This window comes from Anolis carolinensis, chromosome 1 (genome assembly GCF_035594765.1).
Source record: "Anolis carolinensis isolate JA03-04 chromosome 1, rAnoCar3.1.pri, whole genome shotgun sequence".
NCBI lineage: Eukaryota > Metazoa > Chordata > Lepidosauria > Squamata > Dactyloidae > Anolis > Anolis carolinensis.
Window position 1 is genome coordinate 236902495 of NC_085841.1, and position 20744 is coordinate 236923238.

The 20744-nt window shown below is 40.0% G+C and overlaps 1 protein-coding gene across 2 annotated transcripts; it reads left to right on the forward strand.

Moving 5' to 3' along the window:
- Positions 1 to 748: 748 nt before the first annotated feature.
- LOC100553036 (olfactory receptor 5F1-like) lies at positions 749 to 20192 on the forward strand. 2 transcript variants are annotated; one of them, XM_062967177.1, is made up of 2 exons: positions 749 to 2655; positions 18632 to 20192. In XM_062967177.1, the coding sequence occupies exons 1-2, from the start codon at positions 2062 to 2064 to the stop codon at positions 19583 to 19585; spliced, it is 1548 nt and encodes a 515-aa protein (XP_062823247.1). In that variant the 5' UTR covers positions 749 to 2061; the 3' UTR covers positions 19586 to 20192. The 2 variants fall into 2 exon arrangements, with proteins under 2 accessions (XP_062823247.1, XP_008109448.1); XM_008111241.3 differs by lacking the exon at positions 749 to 2655 and having other exon boundaries at positions 18584 to 20192.
- The last annotated feature ends 552 nt before the right edge of the window (positions 20193 to 20744 follow it).

Here is a 20744-nt window from a genome sequence, read left to right on the forward strand (position 1 = left end):
ATGAAGAAGATCAACACCTTCTAAGGTTCATGGATTGAAAACAGAAATGTGTATTGTACTTCTTCAAAACGTACAAAAGAAATTGCTTTGGAGATGCTGCAAAACAGTTCATTTGTTGACTTTCATCTTGCTCATTCAGATGGATCATTTATGATTGCATCTGGTCAGGTGAATTTTCTCATTCTTTTCCTAATTGTATGTATGTGTTTGAATGGGAAATGTGTTGGGAAGTGATGTTTGTATGAAAAGTACAATAATGAAAGCATAATGGGACATTTATTCATGAATTCTGGTAAATTTCCAGTAGCTTAAGTATCTTCTGTACTGTTTAAACTCATGCACATACTTTTATAATAAACAGAAAAATGACAATTTCCTCATTCTGGAAGGATTGTTTGAGCTGGCATTCTGTATGTCATGCAATGTGCAGGTGGAATAATGATATAGACAGGTCCCTCTTTCTAGGTAGAACTAACATATGACCTATGCACTTTACTTATTAGCCTAGACTTTAAATCATTGTTGCACTAGTCCCCCCACCCATGACAATAAGTGAAATTGATTTTGATTGCTGGTTTGATGCCTTTTTATATATTGTTATAATGTCGTTGTCTTATTTTGTCTTACATTGTTGTAACACATTTTAATGTAATTACATTTTAAACTGTCGTTTGGGCTTTGCCCCACGTAATTTGCCCTGAGTCCCTTCAGGGAGATGGTGGCGAGGTACAAAAATAAAGTTGTTGTTGTTGTTATTATTATTATTATTATTATTATTATTATTATTATTATTATTATTATTAACAAGGAAACTTGTATGCACAATGGCACAGTCACACTCTGAATTTAAGCGAGATACGTGTGTGATGTGTGTGTGAATCTCTCTCTTTTTGTACCCACACACATATATGTACACACACAGTAGTGATGTAGGTTAACACCTGGAGAGAGAGAAAATGTGCTGATTACTTGCACTCATCAGAGATCACATTTATTTGCAGAGCACCTACATACAAGCTGGACTTAAGGTCTCTAGATCTACTGCTACTTTGCTCTCTACAGAATTTTTTGAAAACCATGAAACAAGTCTCCATCTACTCCCATATCCCTAAAACAATGCTGGTTCTGTCAAATATATGCCCTGCTTTTTTCTCTCAACTAAATTCATAGATACATGTGCTGAATCTATCCAGAGATATAGGCGCATATATCACTAATTAGAGCTGGCAACTTTGCAAGAAGTGACTGCATTTATGTTTTGTTTTGTTTTTTCTAGGAAGAAGCAGGGGCTCAATGGACAACTGTCTCATTAATGCTGCTCAGGCAACTCTTGCTGTGTACTGCCTTAGGTAGGAACTGTCGACATATGTGGTGCCTGTTTCATCAGAAAATGACAACCACCCTCCTAGCCTTCTTTGTCCATCTAGAAATAAAGTGAAAATTCTTACTCGAGAGTATAGTAATGAAATTAACAAAAATGAAATAGTTTAAGAGTCCTATAGAGATAGTTTTCAGTACTGGGGAGGGATCATATACAGTGGTGTAGTAAAACTGTGCTCCTTATGTGAAATAATGAATAACTCAAATGAATGCTAGAGAGAGCTTGAGGTTCTGTGAAATGGTGGGAGGCTACAGCAGGGTATACAACACATCCACGTAGTGCTTCGCACATGGTAAAATCTAGGTTTGCTTTTTGGAATTATTATTTTTTGTCTGAATAATTTTGAGCCGTGTTTGATTGAATCTGTGGATTTTCAGGGCCAACTGTAAATATTAAATAATATATGTAAAATATCAGGAATATTAAAAATGTTTGTATGTCATTTCATGCCCTAGACTTTATATTGAAGTGTGTTTATATTTTATATTTACAGGTTAAGAAGGCAAAGCAAATAGTACTGTTTGGTCTACAACTTAAGGGGAACATGCAGTGAACAAAGAGTGAACTTCACATTACTAAACATAGTAAGACTTAAAGACATTTTTGTTTATTACTTCTGAAGGCTTCAGCAATCCAGATTTATTCACCGCAAACATCCCCTGGGAACTCCTGTCATATAGATGTCTATGGAAAATAGCAGTGTGATATCTGAATTTATTTTTCTGGGATTTGATGATCAGCCAGAACTGAAGATTCCCATTTTCATAATGTCTTTGATCATCTATATTATCACAGTGGTGGGCAATCTTGGACTAGTTTTGCTGATCAGAATGGACTCTCAGCTTCACACGCCTATGTATTTTTTCCTTGGTAATTTGGCTGTTCTTGATTTTTGCTACTCTTCCAACATCACTCCTAAGGCCTTGGAAATTTTTCTGTCAGGAGGGAGACCCATTTCTTTCACAGGCTGCTTCATCCAAATGTATCTCTTTGTTGCTCTTGCGAGTACTGAATTCATCCTTTTTGGGCTGATGGCCTATGACCGTTACGTGGCCATCTGCAACCCTTTGTTGTATACATCTATCATGTCCCACATTCAGTGTATAAAGATGGCAGGTGGAGCATTTGCAGGTGGCTTCCTGAACTCAATTATTCATACCACTTTGGTAGGCACTTTGTCTTTCTGCCAATCTAATGAAATCAACCATTTCTTTTGTGAGATCCCCCCTCTTCTCAAGCTCTCATGCTCAGATACATTTGTGGCAGAAATGCTTGTTTTCATTTGTGCTGGAGCCAACATGTTGGGTTCTCTCTTGATCATACTGAGCTCTTACACTTGCATCCTTTCAACGGTGCTCAAGATGAACTCAGCAGAGAGCCGCCAAAAAGCCTTCTCCACGTGCAGCTCTCACTTGGTTGCTGTAATTGTATTCTATGGAACTGGCCTGTTTATATATTTGCAGCCCAGTTCCAAACTTTCAGAGAATCGGAATAAATTTGTCTCTTTGTTTTATGCTTTCATCATCCCTATGCTCAACCCCCTGATCTATAGTTTGAGGAACAAGGAGGTGAAGGATGCACTGAGAAGACAAATTGATAAGAACAATTTTCACATTTACTCTAACTGTTTTGTCAATAATTTTTCAAGCCAATAACTACAACAAATTGGATCAACTAGGAAGTAGCTATTTAAGGAAAGGAAGAGAAGTACAAAGAACTGAGGCAGGCATTTGTGTAATTTGTTTTCTGCATAGGATCTTGTTATATCTCTCCCCTTACCCACAGCCCACTTTGTAACTGCTTACCAGATGACTTGGGGTCAGAAAGGAGCAGAAAATACAAATGCATGCAATTGTCAGAACTGTGTACACGTGGCCAAGATGGAGGACAAGAAATTAGAAGGTAGATCACAGGTAAGGAGAGTAGAAGGTGCTGCCTTGAATCTTAGGGAAAGGGGAGTTATAGATAATGTGCTTCATTTGATTGAGCTACTAAACTTTCTATAAGATCTGAGCAACTGCTGAGAGAGTAAAACTGGTCGAACTTAACTAAAACCCAGAGAAACTGAGATCGGTAGAGTCCCTAGATCTCTAAGGATCTCATCACATGGACTTTCAGAAAAGGGAATCGTACTATTAAACCCCCACTTGTCCGTTTCAGGTTCTGTCTTCCCATCACATGTGTTTCTCTCTTCAGGTTTTTGCCCGTTGTTGCCCACATTCGGAACCATCACACGGGGAATCCTTTTCTCTGCTCTCTCCATATTACTTTTTTTTTAATCAGGGAAAACTTCAGAAGTCAAGATTGCTATGGATATCATCCCATTACTGGGACAGGAAGAAATTTTAAACCCCTTTGCCATGACAAGTCTTTCCCATGGCTTCCTTCCCTCCATTGTACTAGTGCAATTATACAAGCATTGTACCAGGTTTCTAACTGGAGCAAATTACAGGGCGTGTTCAACGCCACTGTTTAAGGAGCTCCACTGGCTGCCGTTTATTTTCTGGGCCCAATTCCAGGTGCAGGTTATCACCTACAAAGCCCTAAACGGTTTGGGACCCACCTACCTTCGAGACCGCATTTTCCCCTACGAACCTGCACGACCTCTTCACAATCTCGGCTGGTGGGATGAGAGAGAGGGCCTTCTCCATCGTGGCCCCCCGGCTCTGGAACTCGCTCCCCGGGGAAATTAGGCAGGCCCCTACCCTCCTCTCCTGAAGACTTGGCTTTTCCGGGAGGCTTTTGGTGACTGATCTCTGTATCATCGACCGGTTGCCCATTACAGTGAATGCCTTCCCCTGCATTATAATGGCACTTTATAGCCATTACAGCTGAGTAACCTCCTTCCCTTGATGATATGATTTATTTGCACTCTTAGCACTTTGGCCTAGATTCTCTGAACCTAATCCATGATTTTAACATTTTATCTTGTATGTGGTTTTTATGACTTGTTTTTATGGTTTGATTATTGGTTTCATTGGTTTTCTTGTCTTGTTTTATTGTTCTGTTCAGGCTTGGCCCCATGTAAGCCATCCCGAGTCCCTTCGGGGAGATGGGGCGGGGTATAAGAATAAAATTATTATTATTATTATTAATTATAAATCCCTTTACCACTATCTCTTCTTGAAAGGCTTTGCTTCCCTTCATTATACCAGTGTAATTATAAACCATTTTGCCACGCTCCCCTCCTGTTAGGCTTTTCTTCCCTCCATTAGACCAGTTTTATGTTAAAAAGCTAGCAAGAGCACAATTTCAAGCCTAGATTACTATTAAGGGGAAAATGTAGTGAAAGCAAAGTGCTGAGTAATGCCCATTCCTCCACGTCACTGAAACGATTCAATACGGGCAAATCTGTCAGATCCCATCACTTGTTTTTCAGCGTTAGTGATGGTTCTGGTGCACATTGGGGGCTAAGAACATGATTATTCGCTTATGTTCTGAACTCCCTACTTTCAGCACTCTCTTCAGCTCCATTTCAAGGAGAAATGGTAATGGATGATGGCTGGAAGTAGGCAAACGTCATCTGATGGGCACCATGCCACTTCTTTTTAAAATAAAATAAAAAACTTTGACTTCTTAGCCGCTTCTCTTCATGGCTCAAGGTGGGTTATAAAACAATTAAAACACATAAACATTGCAAAAATCCCACAAATACATATATTAAAATGTATTTCTATAAAAGATACATATTAAACATATTTCTATAAAATACACTAAACAGAGATTAAACAAAGGACACACATTTACAATTCATGTTTAAAAACTGCCTCGATAGGCCTGCCAGAAGAGAGAGGTCTTTAGATGTTATTTTTTTTTTAAGCTCCAACAGCTCATTTAGCTGTCAGAGCTCTTCTGGCAAGTTGTTCCACAATCTTGGAGTTGCCAATGAAAAGGTCCTCTGGGTGATGGGTTCGGGCTGGTTGAAGTAATCCCCCCCCCCCCAAGTGTTCGGGGCAGATTGTACGGGAGAAAGTGATTGTTTAGGATTGTATAGAAGAGGGTGTCCTTGAAATGGACCTAAAGTGTCATACAATGGGGCAAACAGCCCATGTGATGAGGTCCTAGGTCTAGCATTGAGTGTCAGGGGCTGGAACCTTTGTATCAGTTCTCAGGGAGAAGAGAAAGAATCTCTGGGTAAGAGAGCTGCTTTGAAAATGTGTGCATATATTCTCTTTATTATACCTGCTTTTTAAAAAATGACATTCTGTACAAGTGTGTCTGATGCTTAATGTTTCATGCTTAATTACATAATCAGGGTATGACCATGTAAAATCTAGGTCTTAGGTTCCATCATAAATATCTCAGGGCCTGGGATAACCTAGACATAAGTGATTGGTGAATTTGGGAATGACCCCAAAGGATAGTGAGACCATATAGCCTGGCTAGGCTGGTCAGGTGCAAGCTCCATCACAGATGAAGATTTAACTAAAAGCATAGATCCCCTTGTTCTTCTAAGTGTAACTTGCTTAACTCTTAAGAAAGTTGCAACCACAATGTCAAACCACCATATGACTGTATCTGGCTCCTTCTTGTGGGTGTGTTAGTTGAGGTATTTGAGGAAAGGAAGAACTGCACTTAGATTTTGTTGATCCAGGAGATGGCTGGAGTCAGTAGGGTGTTTGGATAAGTCAGTTATGATGATGTCAACTGAGTAAATTGACTGCTGAATGAAACTCACCATTCGGGATGGGTTAATTCAACTGGTTTAGAACTCACATAAGGCAAATTCACAGTCCAAATAAAAGTGACTCTGACTTTCATGGTTTGCCAAAGCTTCAATCTAGTAAGCGATACTCCTTGAAACAGAGCACCTAATAGGTATCAGATTGATATTTGATTAGAACTGAACAATAATATACACATACAGGAAATCAGGGAACTGGAAAAGTTACTTTTTGGACTACAATCCAGAGGAATTAACTTCCTCTGGTTAGCTGTAATCTAAAAAATTAACTTTTACAGTATCAAGGAGTCCATATCTCTAACTTGGCAGCCCCTCTTCTAAAGAATCTACTTCTGACTTGGTTCATGGTAACCTCCTAAAACCATCTCTGCCCTTCTTTTCCAAGTACATGCTTCCTATTTTCCAGTCTCAACTTACTATGGATAATGGGCATAGATCTACAGAGAGAAGCATTTACTGCATGTGGTGAACTTGTTGAGCTAAATTCTTTATGTTGAGATCTGTTAATCCTGAACGTATTGAGGATTGTTTAAAGTTCAATACCTGTCTTTGAGATATATTCTGTTGTTTGTGAATCTAATGAATAAAATTGTGACCTCTGAAAATACAGAACTTGCCTCTCAATCTACCTTCTAATTGGTCCAACAGCATGGAAACATAAATGAACTGCGGCATAGTTGTATTCCTCTGAGATGAAGTATCTCACATTAGAAAATAGGGCAAAATATATGCTCCTACATGTATGTTTGCAAAGGAGTTTAAAGGAACAAGTAGAATAGCAGAAAAAAATAGCTCACTCCTCTGTTTTTAAACATTGGTGGTAAGCCATAGACACTAATAAGGCAAACATACATAATATTAATTAAAATTGTTAGATGAATGAGTTGTACAAGAATGAAGTTGTAGTACTGTAATACAGACAGGTAATGCTTCTGAAGGACTTGCAGGTAATTTGTTCTGCAAGGAGATTTTCTTTCTGGATAAAAAGGTAAGTCATAATCTCATATATCCTGGAGAAATGTCTAATTCTTATCTTTGATCAGTAGGTGTGGGGGAAAAGAAAGAGAAAGAAAGAGAGAGAACATAAATGTGGATGGTCTGAGACAATTATGGTCTGTGGCAATTGTGCCCAAAGCTGAGCAGTGTATGGGCTTATCATGTATAAATGCAGGATTTAATTGTGAAATGTGTTTGAGTGTGTCTGAAATAACTTTGTGAGGTGACAATAGGGTAACCTCAGTAGAAATATTAGCAATTTGCTACTTGTTAACAGAACTTTTATTTTCTCTTAATCTCTAAACACGTACAATGTCTGTCTGTCTATGTACTTATTGTCATGAAAGAAATAGTTATTTAAATTTGTATTCTCTGTGCCCTAAGATATGTAGGCTAGTTGTGGTTCTTGTCCTCACAATCCCACTGCCATCCTCATCACATCCATTTCACATTGCATTGAAATTTGTTTCCTTTCCATGCAGACATTCATGTGAATGTTAGTACATTTTCTTTCTCAATATGCATACTTTTAGGCACATATTTTTTTTCTTTAAGGCTTTTCTTATATTACCCCATAGATAGAATCATGTTTCTGTGCATTTTCCATATATGCATTATTTTATGTTGTACACATTGGGAGGTGGAGGTCACTGCAGGAGATTTTCACTGAAGGGATTTCCTGTTTACTCCAACTCCCTTAATTCAACCTTGTTCTTGCAGTGACTCCTCTCTATAGCCATGAGGTGGGGAGAATAAGGGACAATGGAAAAAGTGTTTACTGTGTCTATAGCTGGGTGCACAATGACAACATACTGTAACAAGTCGTGGAGGATCCCTTCATTATTGTGCATACAAAGCTAAAATATGAGGGAGAAACCACAGTTTTCTGTCTCCTCCTCTATTCCTTTGGTAAAATTATTTTTTATCCCAGGATATGTTTCCCTAGTGTTGGCCCCATTTTAGGAGGCAACCTCTGGCAGTGAGACCAGGGAGATGCCTGTTGGGAGAAACCCAGGCAAGTGATTCACCTAAGCTGCCCATTTTAGCGAGTTCCTGCTATGGCGAGCATTCAGATTAGGCCCAGTTGAAATTAGCCAGCAAGCAAGGAGAGAAGGTGATTTTCAGCCAAGGAACATTTTATTATCTGCAGATAAGATGCTAGATATATTCACAAAGTAGATAGCATACAGAATACAGTTTCATAGCCCTTTTTATACATAGGCTGCAACCAAGCCTCTAATTCTGACCAGTCACACCCACTGGCCAGCATGGGCTAGGAACAAATGATGATTGTCAATGAAGGGGGTTCCTTTTACTGAACAGGAAAAATAGCAAAGTGATTGAGGGCATCTTTGGCCCTACCCAGGAATGCTATTGTCTTATGAGATGAACATGACATGGCCCCTTAATAGGGATGGCTGGCATTCCAGACTCCAGAGAAACAAATCATCATATATTAATACAATCATGCAAAAATGACAGAGGATGGGTTTGGCTGTAGACATGCAGATTTTCCTTCCGATGCGAGAGGTCCCGTTCATCAAAGGCACAGGTGGTGAAACTGGTTCTTCCCCGGGGGGCAGGAAGAGGTGATAGCCCTGCCCGAGTAATAATAATATAATAATAATAATAAAACTTTATTTATACCCCGCCACCATCTCCCCAACGGGGACTCAGGGAGGCTAACATGGGGCCATGCCCAGAGCAATACAATATAATAAAATATAAAAACAACATATCATAGCACCATTAAAATACAATAAATAATAATAGGCATTACATCAAGAAATCAAAAAACAATAAAACAAGGGCAGGCCGCGTAAACACAAAGATAAAACCTGGAGTGAGAGGGACAGAGGGGTACTCCACTGCGGGCAGGGACATATGGAAGTGGGGTAATCTAGAGGATAGATGTTCGGGGTGGGAGTAACACAGAAATATATGACAGAAATTACTCACCGAAGGCACAGCGGAAAAGCCATGTTTTCAAGTCTTTCCTAAAAGCTAACAGCATGGGAGCTTGCCTAATTTCAGTAGGTAGTGAGTTCCACAATCGGGGGGCCACAGCAGAGAAGGCCCTCTCCCTTGTACTCACAAGGCGGGCCTGGGATAACGACAGTGGTGATAAAAGGGCCTCCCCGGATGATCGTAAAGATCGGGCAGGTTTATGGAGGGAGATACGGTCACGGAGGTAGGTGGGTCCCAAACCGTTTAGGGCTTTATAGATGACTAGCTGTGCCCGGCCACGCGTTGCTGTGGCTTAGTCTGGTGGTGTTGGTCAGTCTACATTAGGTTGTATTTATGCTGTGACCTCCACCCTTCTTTATATTCACATTAGTAGTAGTATTTGAAGTCTGTTACCGTCTTCAATTTTTGTGTTGATTGATAATTGCTTGAGATCCCTGTTGTCTTTGGTTTGTTGTTAATTGTAATGTCTGATTCTGCTGAGTGCGGTTTATATTTTTATTGTGGTACAATAGTCTTTTTTTTGTTTTGCCTGTGTAGGTGTTTATTATTATTGTTGTTCTAGTGGTCATGAAGGTTGGATAAGTTAGATGCTACTGTATTGTTTTTTGGAGGCCCAGTGTAGCACTGACTGGCCTCTCAGCCTCAGTGCCTGGCTGCTTCTTGCCTGTGATGGTGTTGATTCTTGTTGTTGTTGTTGTTGTAATTGTTATTATTGTAATTGTTTTTTTGGAGGCCAAGTGTGAATGTAGGGATTGGGGAGGTGGATGAGTTGTGTTGTCAGATTTTGTATTTGTTATAGTCACAATGCGTTGTTGTGAGTTTTGTGGGTCCAGATTGTGGTTTTGTGGTGTGGTTGTGTTGTTACAACTGAGAGGCAAGGCTTTTGTGTTGTGTTGCCAAGTTTTGTATTTCTGGGGCGTTTAGTTGTGTGCCAAGTTTTGTATTTCTGGGGCGTTAAGTTGTGTTGTTATAGTCACGATGCATTGTTGTGAGTTTTGTGGGTCCGGATTGTGGTTTTGTGGTGTGGTTGTGTTGTTACAATCAGGAGGGAATGCTTTTGTGTTGTGTCGCCAAGTTTCGTATTTCTGGGGCGTTTAGTTGTGTTGTTATAGTCACGATGCGTTGTTGTGAGTTTTGTGGGTGTTGTGTGGTTTTGTGGTGTGGTTGTGTTGTTACAACTGGGAGGCAAGGCTTTTGCATTGTGTTGCCAAGTTTTGTATTTCTGGGGTGTTTAGTTGTGTTGTTATCACATGATGTGTTGTTGTGAGTTTTGTGGGTCTGGATTGTGGTTTTGTGGTGTGGTTGTGTTGTTGTAACCTGGAGGCAAGCCTTTTGCATTGTGTTGCCAAATTTCGTATTTCTGGGATGTTTAGTTTTGTTGTTATAGTCACTGCGCAAACAACTTTATCATTTTATATATATAGATGGTCTGCACCTTGAATTGGGACCGGAAGATGAACGGCAGCCAGTAAGTGTTGCAATGTCCAGGTAAAGTCCAAGAGATAAAGTCCAAGAGGTAAAGTCCAAGAGCCACTATTGTGTTGCAATGTCCAGGTAAAGTCCAAGAGATGGGTGAGGCTGGAAATGGATGAGGAAATTCCCAGCTTGGTTTCTTTCCCCCAGGCTATGCAATTGTGTGGGATGCAAGACATCTTTGGGTTCAGGAACAAGGTTTCCCCCCAAAGGGAAGGAATGGGGATCTCAGGAGCATAAAACATTAGGTTAACACAACATATAGGCAAAATGGGAACACATAGGGAAAAAAAACATGGAGCATTTAGGGCAAATTATATACATGAGAGACATAGTTTTCCAAAGTACCTTTAACAAGCCAGGCTTCCCAGAGGAAAAAGGGGAAGAAAGGCAGGCAGAGTGGAAGAAATGGAGGAAAGGGGGGAAAAAGTGAGGAAGGAAGAAAAAGGGAAAGGGAAGGAAAAGAGGGAGGAAAGGAGGAAGGAAGGAAGGAAGGAAGGAAGGAAGGGAAGGAGAGGGAAGAAGGAAGAAAAAGGAGGGGAAAAAAACTTCAGTGAGTGAGGACCTGACCCAGGTAAACTAGACATCCCAAGGACCCAGGGCTGGTTTTTTCATGCAACACTAGCAAAACATGAGTAGCATACTAATGCCATGTGTTGGAACACATGGGAAATACCTTGCAGTGTGCAAGACCAGTCTCTTTAAAAGAGAAGCTTATATGGAACTAAAAATTATCTCTCCTTTGTGAGTGGCCATAACTTAGAAATCTAACCAGGACAGTGGTTCTCAACCTGTGGGTCCCTAGATGTTTTGGCCTTCAACTCCCAGAAATCCTAACAGCTGGTAAACTGATTGGGAATTTTTGTAAGCCAAAACACCTGGGGACCCACAGGTTGAGAACCACTGAGCTAGGATTTGTCAAGAGAAGCTGGTCTGCTGCATACACGACATGCAAGTTATTTTGTTCTTCATGTCTGTTTATAATCATAACTCCTGTCATTGTATAGTTAACTTTTTTCTTCTGCCTTCCTATACTTCAAAAATGAAATGGAAAGCAAAGTCAATTTATAGCAATACTCCTCCTGCAAACCAAAGAAATGCAGACCCTATGTCCCCCATACTAATTTAGTATATTTAAAGATAGTCCTTGTAGTTTCTACCCCAAGTAAACATGAGGCTAGCACTCTAGTGTTTCTATTAACAGGAAAGGCTGATGGTTTAAAGCCACAGTTAAGATTGTTGGACTATACCCACAAAAAGCACAAAAAATTGAACCACATATCACACACATATCCCATATGCATTCACAGTCCTAAGTTTTTTGGCAAATAAACAATACAATAAACACAAAAGGTGTACTTCAGCTTCAGATGTCAGTATTTGGTATCTATCTAACCATCATTGTTTCAGAACTGAAGGGATTGTCGACATTTACTTTCCTAAGGGAGAAATTTGAAAGTCACTAATTTTGATTTTTTTAAAAATTCTTCCCACGGCAAAAAACGGATTGGTTTTCAAAGATTATTCACAGTTGAAGATTTGCTTTGTGCTAAATGTCCACCTGCTTCTTTTGCATTTAAAATACCATTTTCTGCTCAAGAAACAATATTTGCTTACAAAACCATGTACATTTATCATAGAATAAACTCTCAAACTGCAAAGATTCACTGCAATCCAGAATTCTCTTCTTTACAGTTTCCCAGTACTTTAGAAATGTACTTTCAATTATTTGTTAAAGATTTCTGAATATTCTTTCCATTTCTAAATAGCAAAATTTCACTATAGTTAGTGAATGTTTCACTTAACTTTTTTTCTAGGAATAGGAAGAAACAAGTGGCACAGTAAAATGTGCAGTAACATAGAACTATTTAATGTTAGGATGCAATACAATCCACAAGTCATACCAAATATAGTGGAATCCCATATACTTAGTTTGCATGGGACAACCCAGTAAACACAACAAGACTTACTTCTCTCAAATACAATTTGGTTGTTGTAAAGATGTTGCAATTGTATACAGGGCTGTGTTGCAGATCTCTTATTAGATGCCAACATGTCTCAAAATCTATTTCTACAGCACTGAGGATACTCTATGTAGGTTTTGGAGTTAGGTAAAGGTAAAGGTTTCCCCTGACGATAAGTCTAGCCGTGTCCGACTCTGGGGGTTGGTGCTCATCTCAATTTCTAAGCCGAAGAGCCGGCGTTGTCCATAGACACCTCCAAAGTCATGTGGCCGGCATGACTGCATGGACCACCATTACCTTCCCGCTGGAGCGGTACCTATTGATCTACTCACATTTGCATGTTTTTGAACTGTTAGGTTGGCAGAAGCTGGAGCTAACAGCGGGTACTCAGTCCGCTCCCCGGATTTGAACCTGGGACCTTTTGGTCTGCAAGTTCAGCAGCTCAGCACTTTAACACACTTCGCCACCGGAGGCTCCGGTTTTGGAGTAGCTTATGGGATAACAACAACAACAACAACAACAATAAATAACAATAATAATATTTATTTATACCATGCTCTCACAAAGGGACCCAAAGTGGCTTCCAACATATTAAACAGCATACAAAATAGCAGCAATCAAACATATATATAAAACAAATAAAATAGTCAATAAACACAAACATTTTAAAAACAAGGCTTATTTTAAAAACAATCATTATGTAGTATTTACTGATCATAGCAAGTTATGCAATATCTACTAAGCTAAGAAAAAGTTTTATCAATGTGTTCTTTGTTTTGAGTTAGTTGGAATGGAGATGGGTAGCAATATAGCTCCATCAATGACCGTGTCTTTAAGACAACGCTTTCTTATTTGGAGAAATAAAAACAAACCAACAACTCATGTAAACTCACACAACAGCATCTCAAAAAAGCACAGAACACAGCAACACAGACATGTACACACCTACTCACCAAAATCATTTTCCTTCAGGGCATCAGACTTCCTTTTAGAGCAGTAGTTTCCAACCTTGGGTTCTCCAGGTATTTTAGACTTCACTCCCAGAATCACTGCCAGTTGATCTACAGCAGTGGTTCTCAACCTGACGTCCCCAGATGTTTTTGGCCTACAACACCCAGAAATCCCAGCCAGTTTACCCGGATTTCTGGGAGCAGAAGGCCAAAAACATCTGGGGACCCCAGGTTTAGAACTACTGATCTAGAGCAGTGTTTCTTAAACGCTGCTCCTCCTGATGTTTTGGACTTCAGCTCCCACAATTCCTGGGATTTCTGGGAGCTGGAATCCAAAACACCTGGAGGAACAGAGTTTGAGAAACACTGACCTAGAGGACCAAAGGTTGGAATCCACTGAACTACATAATTTAGTACACTAGGATCCCTATATCCATGGTGGATAAGTTCATGCACAATAAAATATAAATATATTTTAACTATACTTGGGTTGGAAGCATATCATAAAATCGCATTGGAAGGCCTAGAGAATCCCACAAACACTTTGGGAGGGAGGAGATATTTTTGTAGCATTGGTAAGTGAAACCATGGATCTCAAGTCCACAAATAAGTGGGTTGTAGCTACTAGGGTTGTCCAAATTTTCGTTATGTTTCTCGTTTCGTAATTATTTCGGATTGTTCTCGTTTTTTGAAACGAGTATTGAAACGTTTCCCTGGGCGCAACTGGCAATGTAATTCGAACCATTGTTGGCCCATTCTCTAATTGTTTCTTAAAATTTTCGTTAAATTTTTTCCTTCCAAAAATTTTTTTAAATATATTTTTTTTAAAAAAATTTTTTTGTTTCTGCAACCTAACATGAATGGGAGCCTAGCGCAGCCTAACATGGCTACCACTCCCTGGCCAATCAGAGACTTCCACGATGGCTGAAAAAGGTGGGGGCTAGCGTCCTCCGCGTCCACGTGGAGGATCTCTATAAAAATCCCCTCCCCAACTGAGCCAAGCCATTCTGGGCTAGGATACCGAGGAGAGAGGGTGGTTCGCGTGCACTGGGAAGCTGCTTGCTTACTTGGGGGAGAGAGGGCTAAGTGACTGTTCTGGCTATAGGGGGTAGAGTGTCTGTCTGTTCTTGCTGGTTCAATATTGTGTTTTTTGGGGGGGAAATTGGCTTGGGGCTTGTGGCAGAGTCCTTGCTGTGGCTTTAGGGAACTTTTATTTTCCAAAGGACGTCTGCGTTCCTGCAAGTGCAGAGCTTGGGGTGCTTTACTTTTCTACTCCAGAGGGAGTCCCTTTGCCTTTCTGTTTTCTTTTTTGGAATTTAGCAATCACCACATCAGCCCTTATTTGCAATCCTGAAAGGGGGGGGGACTTGAAAATAATAGTTTCCAAAGGACGTCTGCGTTCCTGCAAGTGCATTGCTTCCCTCCCGCTCCGTTTGTAATCCCAAGCCTGAGTGTTATTGCAGCAATCACAAAGACACACATTGTTTTCAAACCTAAAGGGTACATTGGAAGAAATAGTTTCCAAAGGACGTGGGGCACCCGCCAATGCATTGCTTTCCTCATGCTCCATTCCTATTCCCAAGCCTTGGGCTGAGCTTTATTTCTGCAATCACAAAGTCAGACATTGATTTGATTCAATAGAGGGTCCACAGCAATTTATAGTTTCCAAAGGACGTTGCCAATCCTGTCAAGGCATTGCTTGGCGTGTGCTGCATTTCTAATCCAAAGTCCTCAGCCAGAGTTTCATTTTTGCAATCACAAGGTCAGCCAGTGGCACCATTGATCAAAAGGTTCAAAGGCAATTTATAGTTTCCAAAGGACGTTGCCAATCCTGTCAAGGCATTGCTTGGTGTGTGCTGCATTTCTAATCCAAAGCCCTCAGCCAGAGTTTCATTTTTGCTATCACAAGGTCAGCCAGTGGCACCATTGATCAAAAGGTTCAAAGGCAATTTATAGTTTCCAAAGGACGTTGCCGATCCTGTCAAGGCATTGCTTGGCGTGTGCTGCATTTCTAATCCAAAGTCTACACAAGTAGAAGAGGGACTTTTATAGTGATAAGAACCCAATTGAACAGGAAATAAGACTTTCAAACCAGGAACAGGTTTCTTCAAATATTGAAAAATAGTGTATTATAAAAAGTTATGAAAATTCGCCAAAAATCATAGGAGACAGGAAACATTCTGCAATTTGTTGAGCAAAGAGTGTGGAATGTGTTCTCCCACTGTACCAAATTTGATGAGACTAGCTCAAGAAATGAGGGCGGGAGACCCCCAGAAAAGCCCCCCCCAGTTTCCTGTTTTTTGGCGATTGCGCATGCACGTCCGCCATTTTAGAAACATTTTAGAATCCTTATGAATTTTCGGAAATATCCGAAAATTTTGGGTGAAAAATTAAGAAATAATTTCTATATCGAAGAGCCGGCACCCCCTACTTTAGAAAAGAGAATTGAAACATTTTTTCCATCGATCGGACAAGCCTAGTAGCTACATCTCAAACTCCTTCATGCCCTTTGATCCTGCTTGGGAAGCACTCCATAGTTTTACTCTTACTCTACATTTCCCAGTGAAAGGATTCATCTCATCATAATCTTTTATTTATGCCACAAATATAAAACAAATATATCCATGCTGGAAAAGGGTAATACGTGAGATCATACTCCTTAAGGTTTTTGAATAGCTTTTAAATTATTTGAATGGGCAAGAGACTTCTCCAGCTAAAATCTGTTAATCTATGTGACTCTGTTTGTAAAGAATAGAGATGGCATGAAACAGATATGGCAGAAGAATGACTGGACTGATCATCTTTGTGGATGGAAGAGCTCTGCTGATGGAAGGTACAGCAACCCAATTTGGGGAGTTAAAGTGCATGAAATCTCATCCCATTAATCAGGGTCTCATGGACCTTTGTGGTTTTCATACCCAAACTATAAAGCCTAATAGGAGACTCATGGTCACTCACAATTTGAGTTAAAACGGGGGAAAAAAATTAAAACTGTATAGCAATTTCAGGATGGGTAGAAAGAGTTTCATGTGGAAGAGGGGGGTACTGAAGACTCATTGGCACATCATGGTTTTCATGTCAGTGGCTAGTGATTTTACAAATGAAGCACCAAAACATCATGTTAGACAACAAATTTGGCAGAAAAAGTAGTTCAATACGCAGTAATGCTATGTAGTAATTACTGTATTTATGAATTTAGCACCAAAATATCACAATATATTGAAAACATTGACTACAAAAATGTGTTGGATAATCCAGAACATTGGATAAGCGAGTGTTGGATAAGTGAGACTCTACTGTAATTACTACATAGCATTACTGCGCATGGAACTACTTTTTCTGTCAAATTTGTTGTATAATATGATGTTTTGGTGATTAATTTGTATAACGATTACCTAATTTGATGTTTAATCGGCTTTTCCTGAATCCCTTCTTATTATCCAACATATTCACTTATCCTGCCGGCCTGTTTATGTTGGATCAGTGAGACTCAACTGAATATTGATAATCTTATATTATCTTATATATTATGCACACTGAAGTGAATTATATGGTAGTGTGGAGTTAAGATAATCCAGTGCAAAGCAGATAATATAAGATTATAAATGGGTTATATAGCTGTGTGGAAGGGCCTTGAGTCTACGCTGCCATATAATCCAGTGCAAATTAGATAATCTGTGGAAGACGCCTAAGTGAGGCCTAAGTCTGCCTGTCCCCTGGGCTGAGTTGGTTGCTAGGAGACCAAGTGGGCAGAGATTAGTCCTTTAACTGGCAGCAATTGGATAAAAACAATTATTCCTTTCCCTCTAATTAGGACTTTATTTTTCTTTTCTTTTTGTTGTATCAACCTAGAGGCGTGGATGATGGGTTGTGTTGTCAAATTTCGAGGTTGGGAGGCCTGTTGTTTTGTTGGTCGCTGTGATGCCATCACTCATTTATATATATAGATGGAAGCAACAAGCCATTAGTGCAGTGGTTCTCAACTTGTGGGTCCCCAGGTGTTTTGGCTTACAACTCCCAGAAATCCCAGCCAATTTTCCAGCTGTTAGGATTTCTAGGAGTTGAAGGCCAAAACATCTGGGGACCCACGGGCTGAGAACCACTGCATTAGTCGGATGACTTAATCTGCAGCTCATTGGTAGCTGCCTCAGTCTGAATACAAACCTGATGGTGCTGCCAGCTGTCTTTCTGGAGAACGGCTCTGAGACTGATACCAGTATATTTTGGTAGGCTTTGGAGTTCTTCAATGGTGCTTCCACTCCAATCTGTGTACTTGTTAATAAATTGGAACATTCACAAATGCCCATCATTGTCCGCTGGCATCCTTAAGAAGAAAAACTGGGTAAAGTTTGAGCCAATAGAACCTCTTATTGCTCAGTTTTCTGAAAATAAAGTTAAAACTATTTTAAATATACCAGTATATATTTAACAATGCCTTTCTAAGGGTGCATCTACACTGTAGAATTAACACAGTCTGACATCACATTGCCTTAGCTCAATGCTATTGAATCATGGGAGTTGTAGTTTTACAAACTACGAGCCAAAGTATGTCACCGAATTACAAATCAAAAGATTCCATAGCATTGAGCCATGGCAGTTAAAATTACAACAAACTGCATTAATTCTATAATGTAGATATACCCTGAGTCATATTTGTATTTAAATCATATGCTTCATTTTAGGAACATTAGATATGCTACATCGATTATTGATACTATGATGTGGGATCATATTTATTTTGTATTATATTTACAGACTGAAAGAAAAAAGGAGACAATAAGCAAACAGCTACTTAACAAAAAAAGTTAAGTTACTGCTGAAGATATAAAGGTAAAGGTAAAGGTTTCCCCTGACGTTAAGTCCAGTCGTGACCGACTCTGGGGATTGGTGCTCATCTCCATTTCTAAGACAAAGAGCCGGCATTGTCCATAGACATCTCCAGGTCATGTGGCCGGCATGACTGCATGGAGCACCGTTACCTTCCCGCTGGAGCGGTACCTATTGATCTACTCACATTTGCATGTTTTTGAACTGCTAAGTTGGCAGGAGCTAACAGCAGGCGCTCATTCCGCTCCCAGGATTTGAACCTGGGACTTTTTGGCCCGCAAGTTCAGCAGCTCAGTGCTTTAACACACTGTGCCACCAGGGGCCCCAAGATATACCAAGATCCATATTAATTCATCATAAATACCCCAGGTATCATTCTGCCATATAGATGTCTGTACAAAACAACAGCAGGGTATCTGAATTTATCTTTCTGGGATTTACTCATCAGCCAGAGTGGAAGATTCCCCTTTTCATACTGCTATTGCTGATCTTCATTATAACTGTGGCGGGCAATCTGGGACTGGTTTTGCTGATCCGAATGGACCTTCAGCTTCATACTCCCATGTATTTTTTCCTCAGTAATTTGGCTTCTCTAGATATCTGCTACTCTTCCAACATCACCCCCAAAGTCTTGGAAAATTTCTTGTCAGAAAGGGAAACTATTTCATCCACAGGTTGCTTTGTTCAAATGTTTTTCTTTGTTGCTCTTGCAAGTATAGAGTGCATCCTTTTGGGGCTGATGGCCTATGACCGCTATGTGGCCATTTGCAACCCTTTGCTGTATACATCTATCATGTCCCACACCAAGTGCATCAAGATGGCAAGTGGTGCCTTCATAACTGGTTTCTTGAACTCACTGATAAATACTACTTTGATAAGTACTCTGTCTTTCTGCCAGTCCAGGGAAATTGATCATTTCTTCTGTGAGATCCCTTCACTTCTCAAACTCTCATGTTCAGATATATTTGTAGCGGAAATGTTAGCTTTCATTTGTGCTGGGCTTGTTCTCTTGGGACCTCTCTCTGTCATTGTCAGTTCCTATAGCTACATCCTTTTCACCGTGCTCAATATCAACGTTCGTGAGAGTCAAAGGAAAGCTTTCTCTACTTGCTTCTCCCATTTGACTGCTGTGGCCATATTCTATGGAACTGGCCTATTTGTCTATTTGCAACCCAGCTCAAACTATTCTGAAGGTCAACACAAAATAACATCTCTGTTTTATGCATTTGGCATCCCAATGCTTAACCCCTTTATCTACAGTCTAAGGAACAAGGAAGTCAAGGATGCACTGAAGAGAGTGAGGAAGAGAAATGTGCTACAGAATTGTAGACTGGCTATGTGAGGAATTCAAATTCGTATTCAGCTTGATGCCAGACTTATAAATGTTTGCTCTCGTGGTTATCTGTGAGCATCATATTCTGGGCTTCAGACAAAGAGGTTTTGCTAAACCAGAAAATAACTGTGTGACTTCCTCTTGGTGCACAATATTTTCTAACAGTGCATTAATGTTTTGGCCTAGATGTGTTAAGTCATAAACAAACACAAACACAAAGTCAACATCTAGTTTCTGAGAGTATCAGAAGTAATGGCTGGGTCTCCTATTACTAGTCGTATCACTAGTGTTGATCTCAACCAGTGTGATAACTTATGCTGGCACCCACATGGACCTCCTTCCATACCAGAATCCTTAGTAATGTTTTTTTTTGTATTAATGTTACTCATAAATTGCAATTCTTGTATATTTTTGAGTGAAAAGACAAAATGAGTTACTACAAAAAACTCAACAATGAAAGCAACCAGGCATGCTTGTAGCATGGGCAGATAAAACCACATCACTCAAAGCATAATTGTAACCGAGTAAAAATTACTGCTTTTTTTTTTCTTTTTCGTGTCAGGAGCAACCGGAGTTGCTTCTGGAGTGAGAGAATTGGCCGTCTTCAAGGACGTTGCCCAGGGGATGCCCGGATGTTTTGATGTTTTTTACCATCCTTGTGGGAGGCTTCTCTCATGTCCCTGCATGGAGCTGGAGCTGATAGAGGGAGCTCATCCGTACTCTCCCCGGGTGGGATTCGAACCTGGCAGCCTTCAGGTCAGCAACCCAACCTTCAAGTCACGAGGCTTTCATCCCCTAGGCCACCGGAGGCTCAAATTACTGCTTTGACTAGAGTGTATGTACATTTAACGATTCAAAATGTAATTCTGGATTGAGAATTATATTGTGTATATATATATTATATATATAGTACTTTGTAACCTGTGTTTAGGAAAATGTTTTTGTGGTTATAACTAATAACAGGGATTTTAAAAAAATAAAAATAAAAAAATAGCTGAAACACTGTACAAAAAATGTAGAAACTCATTTTCGAATGAGCCCCATTGATGGTGTCATCCAGTGCAGTCTGCACCCCCTGCAGTGCCCTAGTGACCCCATTAGGTAGAATGGGATGCCCATTGCAGGCAGAGGAAAGTAAGGGTAGGAAATTGCATGCACATCTGCCAAG